The 19,068-nt window shown below is 37.5% G+C and overlaps 1 protein-coding gene across 3 annotated transcripts in view; it reads right to left on the reverse strand.

Annotated features, from left to right (window-relative positions):
- The window catches only part of LOC131679842 (BLOC-1-related complex subunit 5), a 63,688-nt gene that overhangs the window by 17,963 nt on the left and 26,657 nt on the right, over positions 1 to 19,068 (reverse strand). For 2 of the 3 annotated variants that reach the window (XM_058960593.1, XM_058960605.1), the window contains exons 2-3: positions 13,035 to 13,393; positions 12,683 to 12,906 (exon numbers count right to left, since the gene is read on the reverse strand). In XM_058960593.1, the coding sequence (XP_058816576.1) occupies positions 12,683 to 12,906; positions 13,035 to 13,347 (537 nt within the window). In that variant the 5' untranslated portion in view covers positions 13,348 to 13,393. Of the gene's footprint in view, positions 1 to 12,682; positions 12,907 to 13,034; positions 13,404 to 19,068 lie in introns of all 3 variants that reach the window. The other variant, XM_058960600.1, reaches the window with a different exon arrangement.

Below are 19,068 nucleotides of genomic sequence, written 5' to 3' on the forward strand. Positions count from 1 at the left end.
CAAATCAGGTGTACTTGTTTTTGTGAGTATTTGGAAACAAAATTATTTAGCGAATTCCCTGACTTTAGATTTGATCCATTTCGTGTGGTTTTGGACAGTGGTATCATCGCATTTTTTGGACGCAGTATTTTAATATTGTTTTAACTCTGGCATTTTTACCCAGAATCTTGTTTTGATATCACTAGTTTACAAGAAAAATGAAGCTTCAAGAAAAGGTATAAAACAATATTCATTTTTTTGTTCAAAGAAGCGATTTTGTGATTTTCTCAAAAAACTCGTTTTTGAGCACTTTTTGTAGTTTTTAGTAAATATTTCGTGTCAAAGTCATTCAATTAATTTAGTCAATATGCAGGTTGAAAGGTGCCGAGATGCCCTTTCCAAAAACATATAATATGTGTCGATCATATGAAAAAATTTTAGTGCTGCAAGCGACCAAAGTTTTAAAAAAGTGCATTTTTGACCATTTTTAAAAGTTATTCATTTTTAAATGATTTTTTTTACCGAAAAACGAATTTTTCTTTCGGACCTTTTAGAAACTAAGATAACAGATAATATGTTTACGTTAATTTCAAGCCTAATATCACTAACATCGCATGGAAAATGTTGATGCTATGGCACATTGAGCGAAATGGAAATTTTATGATTTTAGCGGACCCTGCCCTGGTGCGGCGGTTTAGAGGGTGTAGCGCTGGTCTCATAAGCCAGTCGTCAAATATTCGAGTCCCTATCGGGAAGGAGTCTCAATGGGATCGTAGCACTAGCCACGTAATATTCTGTGAACTGAGCATCTGCTGTGAAGCCTGTTGAAGCAGAAGGCGAAAATTCCTTTAATTAGTCAAATATGTACTCACCACAGACAAAACAAAACTTTTCCAACGATATATTTACATTTTAAAAAGAGCACTTAGTTGTACAATGAAAAATCCAGAACCATTCAAATGCCGCAGGATGGATGGATGTAAGCTCGAGAAGACAGTACCCAACACAAACAATAACTATCAAGTATAGAAAATTATTTCAGCCGAAAGTATGATTGTGCTAAAAATAAAAAGTTATAATTTTCACTCAGTGCTTCATACCATCTACATTTTCATTCGATTTTTGTGACCATTGGCTTAAAATTTATGGAAAAAAATGCTTATTTAATTAGATTCTAAAAGAATCTTCTTTTGTCCTTCATTTATTATAAAAAAATTACTATAAATATGCATTTTTTTAAAAAAGGTCGAACATTAGACTTTTTTTTACTTTGGTCGATTGTAATCAAGTCAGGGGGGGGAGTCATTTTGGGCAACTTTTGCGTTACGTAATTTATGAACGGTCCCCAATCACAGATGTTTATAGTGAACAAAAGAAAAAAGTTTTCTCTTGCATTAACTGCTGTGAACTGCATTTAGCCAGTAACGGTTTGTCTGAAATTTCCTTTCAAAGAGAATTTTGACAGTTCGCTTTTACGCCGTAATCATATGTTTGTCGAGATTTGATCTACGCATATTATACATTTTCGGAAAGGGCACGTCAATACCTTTCGAACTGTTTCGAGCGGATCCTATTTGAACAAGATAATTGACAAATAACTAAAATAGTGCCCAAAAACACCTTTTTCAAAGAAATCTTGAAAATGCTTGGTCCATTTTTTTCAAAGAAGCATTTTCAAGATTTCTTTGAAAAGGTGTTTTTGGGCACTATTTTAGTTATTTCGTATTCAGCGATTCAAAATTAACTGAGGAAAAACCATTCTTCTAGCTTATCGCGATTACCTTAAAATTGTTAAAATCTGTCACATTAGACTCTGAAAATATGAAAAATTATTTTTCTGTAATAAAAAATAGAGCAAAAAAAGCGGAAGCAAAAGAAAAACTTTTTTTTTAACTCGAACATCTTTGAAAGAGAAATAGAGTATTATTTTCGTATTCGGCGATCCAAAATTAATCTAGAAAACACTTTTTCTCGTAACTTCATTTTTCTTGGAAACTAGTGTAATCTTGTTTAAGACCAAAAGAGTGAAAAACAGAGCAATTTTGTCGGATTTTCGTGATCTTAGGCATAAAATTCACATGAGAAGTTTGTCTATCACAAAGGATTTTAAAAGATTTTTTTTGCTGATTAATTTTTTTATGAAAAATCAACTAAAAATTAGTAATTTTACCAAACACTACTATTTTTGGCTTTGGTTGCTTTAACCTCTGGGACATTGTTGATATTTTATCCTAACATGTTATACAATTTTGGAATGGGCACATCAATACCTTTCGAATGGTGAGTTTATGTTAATCGGAAGATTTGTTCCTGAGATATTAAACAAAAAGTGCTCAAAAACACCTTTTTCAACAAATCACAAAAACGGTTCTTTGAAAAAGAAAATGAATATGATTTTCGTGCTCAGCGACCCAAAATTAACTTAGAAAACACGTTTTTTCTTAACTTCATGCAATTAACCCAAAATTTGTAAACTAGGGACCGTTCATAAATTACGTAACGCGAAAGTTGCCCAAAATGACTCCCCCCACCCCCCATGTAACAAATTGTCACAAATCTCTCTATCCCCCCCTCCCCTATTACGTTACAAATTCTTCGACATTTTTTTTTGTTCAGTAAAAACATGTTGCGTAACGATCTAGCTTACTCCCCCTCCCCCATATGTCACAACATGTAACACCTTGCCGTACCCCCTCCCCCCAAAAGCGTTACGTAATTTATGAATGGTCCCCTAGTGTATTTGGTACTTCTTATATATCCTCAAGTTGTGACGCTTTTTGATAAAAAAATAAAACAACCAAACAGTTCCTGACTTCCTTTTTGAAAGATAGACACGTCGAATGCAGGTGAGTACAGATCTTTAGTTGCACATGTGTTCGAATAGGAGTATGGTTTCAACTTATTTTCAATACGCTCCTTATCCATATTCTTAATCGATACAAACACGCAGGTTTTCTTGCCACTAGAACAGATTCCGCGCCAATTCATATTATATTTTTCGCGAACTTATCCACGAAAATAAACTTGATTCTACCAGGAACCCTGCCGTGAGTAGGGAGCTTATGAGATCGTTCTACTGTCGATTATGTTTCATTTGCACCTGCTCGTAAAGCTTAAGGGCCCGATTTCAGACTACTGTCTGTTTTGTTGAGGTTTCGATTCAGTTGCTTACTTGTTCGGTAACATTAGTAGCCTTCTCGGAGAAGGATTTGGCGCACAGGAAATTAGTTTTTTTGCCATCTAATAATTTGAGATTTTGGAATCAGACTTGATTTCCAGAATGACTTTCGAAAATTCCGTCATTCCTCATAGTAAGAGTTGGGATATCATAAGGCTTTGTTCGCGACATAATCTGGACACCAAGATGTCTTCAACCATTAAATATTCAATCCAAAAATATATAATTTATTGTGCATAAAAAGCGCTTGCAACAATAACCTCTAAAGAAGTGTGTATTAGAAAAGTTAGTATGTGCAGCCCAAATGATAATCAGCGATAACCAATTTAACTGATTCATTCCACAATTTTTGCTTTTTTCCTTTGATTGTTATCTGCACTTGGCTTTTACACTGCTCATGACAGCCCGGTTGAGACTGCACTAAAAATGTTTCTGTAAACAATATTCTTGGTAGATATTCTGTAGTACCTTCCTTTTGGTACGAAATTTTTAATGGTTTATCCACTGTTGCAGATGACCTGCCAAAAGAAATATTTCTTGGAAAACTTAAACTTGTCTATCGTTCAGAATTACTTTGTTACCTCATTTCGTTGCACAGCGGTATAGAAAAACATGCCATGAAGCCGGTTGAAGTATTATACGTCCTAAGTTTTGTCATCCATTACCACGAAGGAAAATTTGGTCAAATATCCACGACAAAATTTTCGAACAAGTGTTTTGACATTTTATTTTCCTAGCAACAGTGCGAACAGAAAGGACTAGCTTTTTTTCTGAATGTTTGTCTCACTATTGAATCCATTTATCGACAAACATGTGATTGGGACTTTTAAACCAACTGTCAAAATTTTGCTTTGGATGAAAATTCCGGACAATCCGTTACTCGCCAATCACAACTGTCAGTTGTAAGTAAAAGAGAAAAGTTTTCTCTTACATTAATTGGGGGGAAGGGGAGTGGGTGGGTATAAGGGTTTCAGCGCGAAAATTGTATTTTTCAAGCTTTGCATACAGATTCTATGTATAAAATACCTAACCTCTACGTTGAGTTTTCGAGATAAATTTTCAATTAATGGGGTTTTTTACTCATTTTACATAAAAAAATTTTTTTTTCACGATAAATTCCGCCTAACAACAGATGTGGCTGTGGTTCACTAGCAGGTCCAGCCTAGAGGACATGTGGCATCCGGCGGGTTGAAGTATCTCAGCCAACAATTGATCCATTGGGTTCCAGATCCCATGTCGTAAGAGGCGACTGAAAACAGGAGTCCTCGAGTCGAAGTGTTTATGCCGAGGACTGGGTGGCTGGCATGATTAAAATATGCCAGTCAGGCACAGAGTGTCGTGAGTATTGTCCTTGCTGCGTTAAGCGAATTTCTTACATAGTGGACGTTTCGCAAATCGTGAGATTCAAATGATGGTCATGTCACTGATACCCACTTCGGGGATCGCTATAGGCGATTATCAGCCAACATGTTGGGTATCTTCTAGTAGCTGTACAATAAGTGCCGATGATGAAATGTGCAATGCTCTGATCGACTATGGTTCGAGAAGCCCAAATTGATCTTCAGCATGGACGTACAGCAACTATCAATCTATCCCACCTTTCGCAGGAAGCAAAAGCTTCATAGGTTCAAGGACCGGTTCATAGGTTCAATGAAGGAAACTTCTATGTTGGAAAGCTACTTAACCCCGTCTTCGTAGCTTACAACCAAATGGCATGACAAATCCACGCTGAATGCCTCGTGCATGTCAACTTGTGAATAGTGCTATCGTCGCATATCTTTTATCCGACCTCAAACTCGTGATATTTGTGCTGTCACAGTCAATGTGACTGTTAATGACATAAACAGGAAATACGTCTATTGTTCGGCATATTCGCCGCATAATGAATCATCACATTCTGATGATTTCAAAAGTGTTTTATCATGCTGTGGCAGAAATGGGTTTGCACTTTGCACTCATAATCGGCAGTGATGCAAATACCCACCACATAATTTGAAGCAGCTCAGATATTAATTTGAGAGGCACCGAATTGATGGACTGTTTAATCAGCACAAATTTGCATATACTTAATGTAGCAAATCACTCAACTTTTGCAAAATCTGGCAGAGAAGAGGTGTTAGATGTAACTCTCTGCTTTGACCGTATTACGCATTAGTTGGCAAACTGGCTCGCAGCCAACGAGTTCGAACCGTCGTTATCTGATCATAAGTACACCGTCTTTTATCATTTGAATTTGAATTGATTTAATTGTGTGGACTTTGCTAGATTGTAAACTCCCACTCGTTTTGATCAAACCGTGTAGATCCTTTTTGGATTTTCGAGGTATCGAAAATTGAGTCATTTCTCACAACATCAGGTGTGGATACTGGTAGTTTCGAGAAACGTGCTCCTTGTAAAACCCAAAAAAATGGGAAACAAATTGATTTAAATCAAAGAAAAGAAACACAACCGCAAAGGTGCTCTCTTCAACAATGCTTCGGCTCATTGTATAGAGCCTTCGAGTTTCAATACTTATCGAGTGCAAGCAAGGTTGGATAAATGTCACTTTTCGATTGCGCTGAAGGATGATCTGTTAAAAGACCTTCACGGGTGTCTCCTTTCAATTCCTCCCTCATTCATCCCCATTTTTAGTGAGTTTGGCTAGGTATGGTATTGTTTGGTTCTCTCCGGATAACGAACAAAGCTGTACCTGGTTGAAATAGAAATTGGAGGAGATAAGTAAGAAAGCAGGGGACTTCCGTTTTATTGTCGAACTATACTGCCGTTATACGCATATTTGTCCCATGTTCTATAGGATTCCTTATATACATGGGGCAATTATGCGTATAACGGCAGTATATGGCCTTCACTATAATAAGGTATCCCTTTACATTCCGAGGAATCCCAAGGAATGTTTGAAGAGTACTGATGTTTTGATGAGGCTAGAGTTCCATGATCCTGGTTCGTGGGCAGTTTGCTGGGAAGTTCTGAGAACCAAGTCGCTTACAGAGAAAATACAGCAGTATTTTTGCAGTATCGATGATAGTTCTCTGGAATTTCTAGCGAAAAAGGGTTTTAAACTGAACTATGGCTTTCAAATGTCACGACGATATTTTTTAAACCTACATCACACAGTGATGCAAAGCTGGCCAAAATTAAAAACATGAAATTCAATTTTCATCATCAAAAATATTTTTCTTATGGTTAAATTTTTTTGAATTAATAACCTGCGGAAAATTGTGGTATTTGAAGATCTCTAATTATTTTTTGGATGTTGAGATATGATTAGAAATGAGGTATTTTCAGGTTTCCAGCTTATTTGAAATTTCTAACTCATAATTCAATTTAGAACAGATTTATCGCAAGTTAACTCCAAACATCTTTAAAATTCATGCATGCGAAAATGAACTTTGGATTAAGAAATACTTGAAAAGTTGAAAATGTTAGCATTTTATGATAAAGAATACCGTCTTAACATACAAACTTCAATATTCATCATAACTTTTACTAAAGAAGGAAAAATCGGAACAGCACGCCATTAGTTGCGTATCATAGGAAATTTGATCATCTTTCAGAATATCATAGTGGTGTATTGCGCCGTTTTGCGCCAAGCTTGATAGGTAACTATTTTTCGTCAAAGGTTTGATGGAATAACAAGAGAAGCAATTTATTGCAATTACGCGTGTTTCCTATCGTATTAATTTTCCATAAGGGGCCGTACACAAATGACGTAGCATTTTTTCGGCAATTTTTGACCCCTACCTCCCCTCTCGTAGCATTTATTCACAAAATTCTAACCTCCCCCTCGTAAATAACGTAGCATTTATCTAACACCCCCCCCCCCCCCCCCCCACATCCTGCGTAACGCGGCCGGGGATGAAAAAAAGTTACATGTTTTTCAATTATTTTAAATACATATCCTTTCCAAATGTTTGACGACTTTTATCAACATTTTTATTATAACAGCAAATTGCGTACAAAATAAGCCCATTTTATGACAAATATAGTGTTGATAGTTTTGTTTTGAATTTTATATGTCAAGGGGGGCATGAAGAGAAGTTCTCTCAGTTTACAATCCTGCAGTTGCCAATGATTCTAAGAAGCACACGTTCATCAAAATTACTAAATTTTGTTTGATTGAATCCGAAGAGAAAATTTAATTTAGCTACCAAACTAAGTCGACTAGTTGGCAACATTAGCTAAATAATGTAGCAAGTTAAATCCGCATTAAAATCTTTTCGTATTTTTGCGAGCTTGTAATTTTGCGAATCGTAAAATTTACCTCACGAAAAACCGCATGAAAAGTAACTTGTGTGCATTTAAATTTATTTCTCTTGGGAATGGAGTAACATCAAATTGTTTTCTCTAATTATTGAGTTTTGATGCCCGTCAACAAATTTAAACTTAATGCTACGTCACACAACTTTAAGCCCTACCATCCCCCTCGTCAAACCTCGTCACTTATTTGGTATACTGCCCATGATCGCATACCAGTCCCATAAAGATAGGAAATCCTATAGAAAACGGGACAAATATGCGATCATGGGTAGTATACCCTCCCTACCCCCCAAAATGCTACGTCATTTATGTATAGACTTATCCAGCTGCGTTGGTATTGTGCCGTTTTGACATTTGAATTGGGAGCAAAACAAATCGATTGGACGGCGAATTGGGAGGAAAACAAACCGCTTCTGGGCTTGAGGGGAGGGCGGTAGTATAAAAATGTGAGATATCAGTGTGAGTATTTTAAACGTCAGATATCTCAATAGTCCCTAAACCAAGCTGGCGCTGCAATTAGCTGCTTCGATAGACTCTAGGGTACAATATCCGACTGCGCACGCAAATTCATTATGCGTTTTACTGTTTAGTAGGTAAGACCGAGGAGGGTTAAAACAATTTTTTGTTTTTGTTAGATAAATCGACAAAAACTTTCATCCTATGATTGCTTATTTCTAAATTTCTTACTTCTGTTTATGCTTTATCAAATTACATCAGTAATTACATCAGAATAACTAGTACAAATCAATAACAAAGCATCAATATATTGATTTTTGTAACAGTGTTCTCTTTGTTGCAACTCTCCTCATACCGAGGTAAGTAACAAGTAACCAATTATTTTAAATATTATCAACACGTTTTCTAAAGCATCAAATGTTAGAATTGTGTCATTTTTATTCGTTCACACTAAGATTATTCCTTGAAATGACATGCAGTCTTATCATTATTTTGCACAGTGTATATCTATGTAAAAACTGACTGAAAATTATTGTTAGATTTTGGTTACAAATACAGGAGTTTCTGCACTTATACCAACAGTAATAACAGTAAGATACTTTACCTAACCACTAATTAACTGTAACTGTAAAATCAAGAAATTTGATACCCATTTTTCGTATAATTAGATATGTATTATTTTCCAACCCTCTTCCCCTAGAACATTCTACATTTATTAAAATGTATCATATGACCAGTGATACTATTTATGGCTAAAAGTGATACGGGTTTATGAAAACAGGTGATTTGTTCCTAAGTGATGGAATTTCCTTAGCTGCCTTTGCGCAAGGTTTTCCATGGTGTAGCAGCTGATTGACACGTAGGAATCTGCCCTGGGTGCATGAACAATGTTCGCTGAGTATATGCATTGCTTTGGACTGACTTGCATTGGATGGTCAAGTAGGAAGGAAAAGGTTTTGTCGGACGCATTCTCACCATTACTTCAATACTGTCATTATCTATATATTTTGGGATGCTGTCATTACATTCGACGACGTTTTTCAAGTTGTTCTGCGAAGTGAATGGTTCTGCTTTAGGGGGGGTTAAAACATCTTTTGTCGAATTTTTTTTTAGAAACTTGGGTGATCGAAACTTTTATACATTATTTTGCAACATTTCAATAATATTCAGTAATTTTTCCATGCAAAAATATCTACAAGTGATTCGGTGACGATGCACGATTTGCGATGTTAACTGCCATTCAAAAACTACTAAACCGATTTATTTCAAAGCTTTTTTTTCGAGAATTGTAAAACTGAAGCTGTAGAGCTAGGTTCTCGGAAGGGCTCCCCGTCAGAATCACATACTACAATTTGCAGACGATACAGGCAATGTTGCCCAATAAAACACTGCATTAGGCCAATTGTAGCGGGTCGTGATTCTGAATGTGATATTCATTGTACGGTTCAGGTATGTGCGGGCGTAGGGACTCGCGATCGCGTCTATCATCGCGAAGAGCTCGAGCATTTGTAGTTAACGTGTTCGATCGCGTGTGCGTTTGTATGTCGCGTGTGCTAACGTATATGTAACTTCACGTGTATGAATTCTATTTTATAACCTTGTGCCTTTTCGCATATTCGCGTGTGTTCTTGAATAATCGCGCGCGGACCGTGAATCCAATACTTTATTTTTTGGTGTACTGCCAAGATGCTAAAAGAATGTGAGATCTTCCATATCACTAGAGTGCCCGGTGATGTGGCGATAGAACGTGTTGTCTAGTGGATATGTGCTTTATTTTTTGATTGGTCCTACTGAATGTACGGACCTAAGTTATTAAGACAGAGAGTAATGGTTTCCAGACGTGACCGATTCATGAGCGCGCGAAAACGGACGTCTGTAGGTTCGTGTTTGAGACAGCGTTTGAAACTTCGTGAGTGCTACAACGTTCTCCTTATTACGGGGGTGTTATTAAGTTTGCGTGATGGCGAACGTAGGTGTGCGTTGTTAATCGCGAAGGGCTTAAGCGTTCGTATGTTAACGTGTTTGGCACGTGTGCTCGCGTGCATGTGACTTCGCGTGTACAAGACTGGATTTTGTAACCGTGTGGCATTTCCTATATAGGCGTGCGTTCTTGGATGGTCACGCGGACCTTCATTCTGATAGTTAGTTTTTGGTGTACAATTCACATTCTGACAGGGAGTAAGCTACCCCATATCACTAGAGTCCTCGGTCATGTCGCCATGTAACGTGGTGTCCAGTGGATATGAGAGCATTCTTTTTTTTAATTGATCCAATTGAAGGCATAGACCTGGTCTGCTGATATCAAGGATAGAAACATCCGGAAGTGACCGATTCATGATCGTGCGAGTGCGGGAGTTTTTAGGTTCACGCTTGAGACCGCGTTTGAGAATTTATAGGAGCTGAGACATTCACTTTATCACCGGGATGTTATCATGTTTACGAGATCACGGGTGTAGGTGCCGTGGATGGTCGCGAAGGGCTTAAGCATTTGTATATTAACGTGTTTGTCACGTGTATATGACTTTGCGTGTATAATTTTGATTTTATAATGATGTGTGTATTCTTGTTTGAAAACGCGCGGACCGTGAATCTGATGCTTAATTTTTAGTGTATGGTACAGATGGTAGTCCGTTTCCCTATGGGGAAACTTGAATTCCAGGTCATGTAACCATGAAACGTGTTGTTTAGTGAATATGAGCGTCACTTTTTTGATTGGTTCAACTGAAGGCATTAGTCCAGACTGGTAAAACTTTCGAACGTGACCGTTTCATAATCGCGCGAGTGGTGGATTAATGTTTGAGACCGCGTTTGGAAGTTTAAAGATGCCACGTTTACTTAACTACCGGGGTGTTTTCGTGTAGGCGAAATCGCCGGCGTAAGTATATGTGGATTATTGCAATTGCATGGTCGCGTTTGTGGCCAGGTTTGTGTTATCGCGAAGGCCACGAGCGTTTGTACCTATATGAGTATAGATAGCGTATAGTAGAGATATACCAATAAAAGGAATCATAACATGCCGAATAAAGAAAAAAGATGCAAAGAGCTTGACTAGAAGTGTATAAATTGAACAATACTATTTTGGTATACATAAATAATGGAAAAGCAAACTAATAGATGTACAAAAGAAACAGACTAATGAATTAGAATAGAAAAACACATGTAACGTGCAGTCAAACTCGTCTAAATGCAGCAAATGTTGTATATTTATCATTAACGACCATTGCATGATGTTAGACTTCCATCATGCTATGCTGGCCGGGAATGGATGACACACATGCGTCGGTAAATTTATTTTACCCTAATTTATCCAACCCGACTTTCCCGAATGAATAGAACCAAATGCTCAGATTGATCACCAGAAGCATTAGCCAATAGTCTATCATATACGTCAATTCTGCATCCATTCCCTGACCTAACTGTCGTAAATACTCAGACGAAAACATACATAGATACACGACTAGCACATAACAGTTGTACACTAGTACGAAAAACTACGATTATCACAAAGCTACAACTAATAGGTTTCTACTTATTCTACTTTATTAAATTAATTTAATTATTAAATTAATTTAATTATTAAATTAATTTAATTATTAAATTAATTTAATTATTAAATTAATTTAATTATTAAATAAATTTAATTATTAAATTAATTTAATTAGTATATGCACGATGACGAAGTCGACCGATAAATGGACACACAATGACTCCCTCTGTGAGCCCCGTCCACGAATACCACCAATAGAACAATATTTGCAAACACGGCATACAGCAAAAGTCAATCTACGTCGATTCGCCAGTCGGCCACGCCACCACGCATAGATCAGTGGTTTAGCGTTGGTATGCGCTGGTGCGGAGTATGAAAAAACATATAACATAAAAAAGGCGCATACACCCTCTCGGTCTCCTCGATGCACCACTATCGAGGCGTATTTCAATACCCATCTTAAAGCAATTGATGCTTGATGATGTTTGCAATACCGTCAAACCCCTAAACATTGGGGAGGGATTCATTTCAAACTTTGTATACACATACTATGTAAAAAATACCTAACCCCTGTGTTGTGTTTTTAAGACAGTTTTTCAAACAAAAGTTTCGCTTCACCCATTTCTAAAAAATCGCAAAAAAGCGGTTTTATGCTGAAACCCTTCAGCAGTAAGGAACACTATAACTCAATGTTAAAAATGGCCGTTGGGATTGACCAATCCAGTTTAGGGTATTGAATGTAAGTTTGCAGAGACTATCTCGTCTTCCATCTAGCACAAGTTTCGTAACATTGCATATAGACGCCACCGCTGAAACACGTGTAGTTGCCATATCTGTTGTTTCAATTTTTTTGCATTTTGCACCCTAACATATTGTTGTGTGAATGAAACATGCTTGAATATAATATATAACTTAATATAAAATTTAAGGTATCCCAAATTTTGTGGTTCATTAATTCGGTAGAACAGACAAATCTGGTGGGAACATTAATAATATTTTTGATCGTATTTCGTCTTCTTATAACATCGAGATCGATTTTTGGATATTGCAGTTGAAACCGACCGTAGTAACATTTCTATTCCTGTATTATATTTGACTTTTCAAAGCAAGAATAAGCCAACTCAAGAGGATAAAGAAATCGATAGAAACTAGACATTATGACGAATGGTACAATAATATAATTTCCGCCACAAATCGATTCAATCATCAATCACTTTATAACTTGTAAGTCAATTTTCAGATCCGTTTAGCATCTTGCTTCATTTGACCGGCAAGTTTGAAAAAAAAATTGCCACATCAGAGACCATGGGAGGGATCGCACTTACCTGTAGCCGCACGATGTCCTCATCTTTTTCGACGCTAGTCTCCTTAACGGTGGCCGACTTTACCACTACGATGTTGTGCGCAGTCGAGTTTGGCCGGGTCCTACCAATGCCGGCACTGCCGCTGTTGTTGCGGACCGTTTCCTGTGTTCTGCCCACGATGACACTGTTGGGACGTATCTTCCCACCACTCTTCGTCTGCTGCTTATTACGTAATTTAGGCGAATCTACACACGAAAAAAAAGAAATTCCATTAAAGGTGTTGATCATATTTATTCAGCTGTTCGCCGTGCTAGCGGCGTAAGTAAATCATTCCCGTGCGACCAATAAATCGTGGATTGTGAAAAAATCTTACCTCCTATGGGCCGATCGGTGTATGATATGTATGGTAGATCGGAATCGGAACACACACTCATCGGAGGCGACACCGGTCGCGAATCACAGATGTAGGCAGAGGAAGGTGTGCCTGAATAGGAAGGTCCACCGCCATCCTCCAAACTGAGTGCCGATATTTCCGTCGCTGCAATGGTGTTTCCGCGAAGCAGCTTTGCACCGGTCGACGAACGCATTGGCGTTGGTGTTGCATTGCTGGATTGGGTACGCAAACTTGCAGTTCGGTGTGCGGCGCTACCCTCCGTTTGCTGGAGTTGGGATTGTTCGGAACCCATGCTCTGAGGTCGGTAATACTAGATTCGAGTGTTCAATTTTTGCGATCTGTAGAAAACTTCAGATTTCTGTTATTACTGAGTATGAAGGGAAAACATTAAATTATGTCGCACAGATTGATTTATCAACGAAAAACAAGAATTAGACACAGTTTTGTTTATTCTTCCGCCTAAAGTGTTTTTTCTTAAATTTGTGCATTTAGGATTTAATATTCGATAAGAAGCACAAGTAACAACTTCGCCGAAATTGGACCTATTCTGACACGTTGAAAGTTGCACAGATAAATACTACACTCTAATCTATGATCCACAGTAGGAAACTTAAATGAAAGTACTTTTTCATACAAGTGCTCATGTAAGAAAGGAATGGTCTCGTTGTAATTTCAAATGTTATTACGCTTTTTGAAATGATAATAAGAACCAATCACATATCTGTAATAGAAAAGTATATCCGAATAAGCTCAAAGATAGGGCTTTTTTGACTGTCACTCCCACATCACGCCACTTTCCAGCTACGTATTTTGATCACTACTTACGACCTTTGAACACTGTACAAATTTACGTATATGGTTGACCATTGGAAAGTAACTTGATTAACTCTTCAAAGATCTGTTCAATCAAGAAATTAGTAAGTCATCAACTAGAAACCAAATCAATGAAATGAATTCGCGTTTCGACTTCGTCTCATCAGAATCCAACACTAGCTTAATGACAGGACTAAGCTAGCTCTGGATTAACGCTAGCTCCAAAAATGTAAAAACAATTGTGGGCTAGTCAACCGTGAGTTAGAGTCCGTGGATTCTTTAAAACAATTTTCTCCTTAGTGGAGAAAAAATGGTTATTACAAAAATTGTAATAAACAAGGAGATATCTAGCATAGTGCATCTTACATTGGCTTGTTAAGCCAAGCCAAATGTTTCGACTTCACTAGTCCTCCTCAGCTTAAAATGAACTCGTTTTCTTGCGGGACATCGCGCTTGACTCAGGAACACAAATTGTGTCTACGTTTTTAAAGCTAGCGTCAACTCGGCACTAGATTAGTCCTGTAACTAAGTTAGTGCCGGATTCTGATGAGACGAAGTCAAAACGCGAATTTCTTATGGAAATGGTCTTATATTGAAAATAGTAGAATATATTTAAATTAATATTATGTTTTTATTGTATTTTTAAGCCAGTCATACAGTATGTTCGAGCCCCAACCAAGGATTATCAATAGAATCGTAGCAATAGCCCTAGAATGGTCCGGTACACTGATTATCAACTGCAAAGTCTGTCGGAACAGAAGGTCAAATTTCACAACGGTTTTGTTGTACGAAGGCTTTGTTTTTGTATGATTTATTTTCTCCAATTTTTGACTAAGTTCAGTGACTCGACTATAAGTGATGGTATGAAAATTTATCGTAAAACTATTTTAATCATTCATTTGTTTTATGTTGTTACACTATCGCTAACGGATATGAAAATGATTTCGAGGCTAGTATAAGGTGCAGTCAAAAAGATTGTTTCAATTGCTTCTTCACCTATAAAACTTTCTTCCACGCAGGAGAAATCATACACGAATGCGATTACTTTCATTAATTGAAACATCGAACGTTTAAAGAGCAATTATTCAAATCGACTGAAACCACGAAGCCTCTCCTTGGTTAAGATACTTGCAGGAAACTTTACTAAACAAAAACATTTAACGTACACAGACATGTAGGTAGCTAGCTATACATACAGATTCATATCAATAATCAAGCAGCAGGTTGCAAGTGCGCGGTTTTTCTTTTACAACTAGTTACAGTTACGGCCCGATTCAGCTTGTAATTGGTCAGCCCGCGGGGCGAAGCATGGGGATGCCACCATATCGTCATGATCATCATATCCATCACGGATGGTGAGAAAATTGCCATCCAACGAAATCGACAGTAACCGAAATGGCACTATTCAGTGCCGGTGAGTCTTGTCCCGCGGGTGTCACGATATCGACTGTTTCTCTTCTAACCCCACGACGGACGATGGCATCATTTTGGTTGGGTTTGGTTCTTGCAGTGATTCGCTCGAAGTTTGTGGTGGTTCTTTCCGAAATTAGCGAAACGGAATCGTGGAATAAACTAGACAGCAGCGTTACCGAGCGTGAAACTGTGACGAATGGAACTGGTGTCAGCATGGGTACAGGTACAGGGGCAGTTTACGAGTTTCCGTAAATTCTAAGCACATTTCCACAAGTTGCAGGAAAATCTAACCAATTCAAAAGTACAGAATTTTTCAAAAATATTTTTCCATGCTTAAACTAGATTATTTTAAAAAGATAAAGCGTTAGTTAAAATGTAAGGTCTGATGCAAAGGATTATGGCATTTTACAAACATGTACGGAAAAATATTGTTCCCAAATTCGTGAATAAAGTGCCATGAATTCTAGAACAATCACTATTATACGATACAAAAGCAGGACCGTGATTGAAAATCACGTGTTTTATAATTGTGTTTCTATCTCCTTCCGTAATACCTGTATAACGCCTTTATTTCAGGAGATATTTGTTTTTTTTGTGAACTTAAGCCACCGTTTCCGCTGTATTATTACCAGATTGTTTTTCTGTCCGCAAACCAATCCAAAACTTTTTTAACATCTATATATATATAAAAGTCAATGTTCGTATGTATGTGATTTATGGACTCCCAAACGGCTTAACTGATTACTGTGGAAATTTATACTTAGTAGACATTTGTTACGGAGCGTGTTTGTGTGCTATTGGTTGGGGATTACCTGCCCGTCTGATGGCGCTTCGGACTGATAAGTGTTTTCCTTCTATTTCGTTGAAAGTCGCAGCAACGTGTGATGGGTATTAGCTAGTTATTTATAAAAATATTGACTCGTGAATTTATTCGCATATTAAGGAACATTGTTTTTTGTTCGACTATATGACGTGAACTGATTCATGATTTATTACATTTATATATTCGATTTTTTTATTGTGAGTTTGCAAAATTAAAGCAGTCTTGATATATTCTCGTGAAGTATTTCACGAAACTCCTTTTATGCATCGTGCGCTGCTTCATGATTCCGAATTTATCAGTCACCATTCACCATCTGTGCCCGTGAAAATCATAAAGTACGTTTCCATTTACATGATACAGTAATGGTACATGCAATTTTGTGCAGGATTTTAATATTTTCACAAATTTCTTTATTCATTTGATAAGGTTCAGTGTGATGTACGACAAGAAAACAAAAATTGCGCTAAGCGCTACAAATAAATTACAGAGTCACAAATCGTGTTCGTGAAATAGTTCATGAAACCAAAAAATACCACCAATCGGTTGCGCTTTCATGACCCAGTTCACATTGTCACTCCGCGTGAAAAATGTGATAATAAGCTCAAGAATAACGCGCAAAGAAATTATGAAAATCGTGATTTAGCTCCTGAAATCTTGAACATGAATCGCATTACGCGAACATCACGATAGCACAAAGAGACATTATAATTTTTTTTTCGAGAGTTGTCCTACTGGAGCTGTAGAGCTATGTTCTCGAAAGGGCTCCTCGTCAGAATCACATATTACAATTTGCAGACGAGACAGGCAATGTTGCCCACTAAAACACTGCATTAGTCCAATTGTAGCTGGTCGTGATTCTGAATGTGATATTCATTGTACGGTTCGGGTATATGCGAGCGTAGGGACTCGCGATCGGTGTATCATCGCGAAGAGCTCGAGCATTTGTACGATCACGTGTTCGATCCCGTGTGCGTTTGTATGTCGCGTGTGCTAACGTGTATGCAACTTCGCGTGTATGATTTCTATTTTATAACCGTGTGCCTTTCGCATATTCGCGTGTGTTCTTGGATAATCGCGCGCGGACCGCGAATCTATTTTTTTATTTTTTGATGTACTGCTAAGATGATAAAAGAGTTTGAGATCTTCCATATCACTACACTGATAGAATATATTCGTAGCGATTTACGAATATCCTGCATTAGTTTCGTACAGATAATTTTCATAAAATATACGAATTTTTCGTACATATAATGAATCGTTCTTAGTTCTATTGAAACACATTTATTTTTTATTACGAGTTTTTCGTGAAAACCACGAAACGACTTTCGTTGGCTTATTACGAAACAGCTGCGTTCGGCAAACGAATTCTTCGCTGCTATATACGAATATCTTTATAATGTTTACGAGCACCATTCGTCGAACCGTCAACGTCAACAGAGCTTCAATAGAGGTAGAATATGGAGTCATTGTTGCTATACGTCAGATAATTGTTGATGTTCACGACGGTCTCGATCTGGCTATTTAGTAGCCGTATCCGTGTCTGTCGGTTTCAGGAAAATTTTCTAAACCTCTTCCGCTTCTAGTAGATCTAGAATCCGGAGCAGTACGGATTCAGTTAAGCCATCACTCGATGGTTTTGCATGAATAATTTTGAGTTTTTCTCTGCCGGAAAAGAATATGCTATTTAATACGAAAACTTCTCTTAGATGAACGAAATGAATTCGTGCGACCAACGAGATTGTTCGTAATATACATAGACGTTTATTAAAATAAACAAAACATTTCGTTTCATTCACGAAAATTAATGTCGTTTTCAACGACAGCATTCGTGCAATGTACACTAAATAAATAAAATTCACGAAAACTTTCGTTCATCAACCGACCATTTCTTCATATCACAATAAAATCGATTTTGAAAGATCTGTTTTTTTTAACTAAAAATAGGTGTTGTCAAACATCGATCCCAAAAGATCGAATGAAAAAATAAGAAGATAATAAATACGAAAACTTTTCTAAGATGAACGAAATGAATTCGTGCGACCAACGAAGTCGTTCGTAATATACACATACATTTATTGAAATAAACGAATGATTCCGTTTCATTCACGAAAAATAATGTCGTTATCAACGATAACATTCGTGCAGTATACATTAAACGTGTAAAATTTACGAAAGATTTCGTTCACCAAGCGGCCATTCTTGTTCATGAAATGAACGAAACCTACTATTTAGAATGCACGAAAATACTTCGTTGCAGAAAACGACGAATGAATTCGTGTATTGTATGATCGATTTCATTCTATTTACGAATTTATATTATCAGTGTAGAGTGCCCGGTAATGTCGCCATGGAACGTGTTGTCTAGTGGATATGTGCTTTATTTTTTTTTATTGGTCCTATTGAATGTATGGACCTAAGTTATTAGGACAGAGAGAAATGGTTTCCGGACGTGACCAATTCATGAACGCGCGAAAACGGACGTCTGTAGGTTCATGTTTGAGACAGCGTTTGAAACTTCGTGAGTGTTAAAACGTTCTCCTTATTACCGGGGTGTTATTAAGTTTGCGCGATCGCGAACGTAGGTGTGCGTTGTTAATCGCGAAGGGCTTAAGCGTTCGTATGTTAACGTGTTTGTCACGTGTGCTCGCGTTCATGTGACTTTGCGTGTACAACACTGGATTTTGTAACCGTGTGGCATTTTCTATATACGCGTGCGTTCTTGGATGGTCACGCGGACCTTCATTCTGAGAGTTAGTTTTTGGTGTACAATTCACGTTCTGACAGGGAGTAAGTTACCCCATATCACTAGAGTCCTCGGTCATGTCGCCATGTAACGTGGTGTCCAATGGATATGAGAGCTTTCTTTTTTTAATTGATCCAATTGAAGGCATGGATATCAAGGCTGCTGATATCAAGGATAGATACATCCGGATTTGACCGATTCATGATCGTGCGAGTGCGGGA

This window comes from Topomyia yanbarensis, chromosome 1 (genome assembly GCF_030247195.1).
Source record: "Topomyia yanbarensis strain Yona2022 chromosome 1, ASM3024719v1, whole genome shotgun sequence".
Classification (NCBI taxonomy): domain Eukaryota; kingdom Metazoa; phylum Arthropoda; class Insecta; order Diptera; family Culicidae; genus Topomyia; species Topomyia yanbarensis.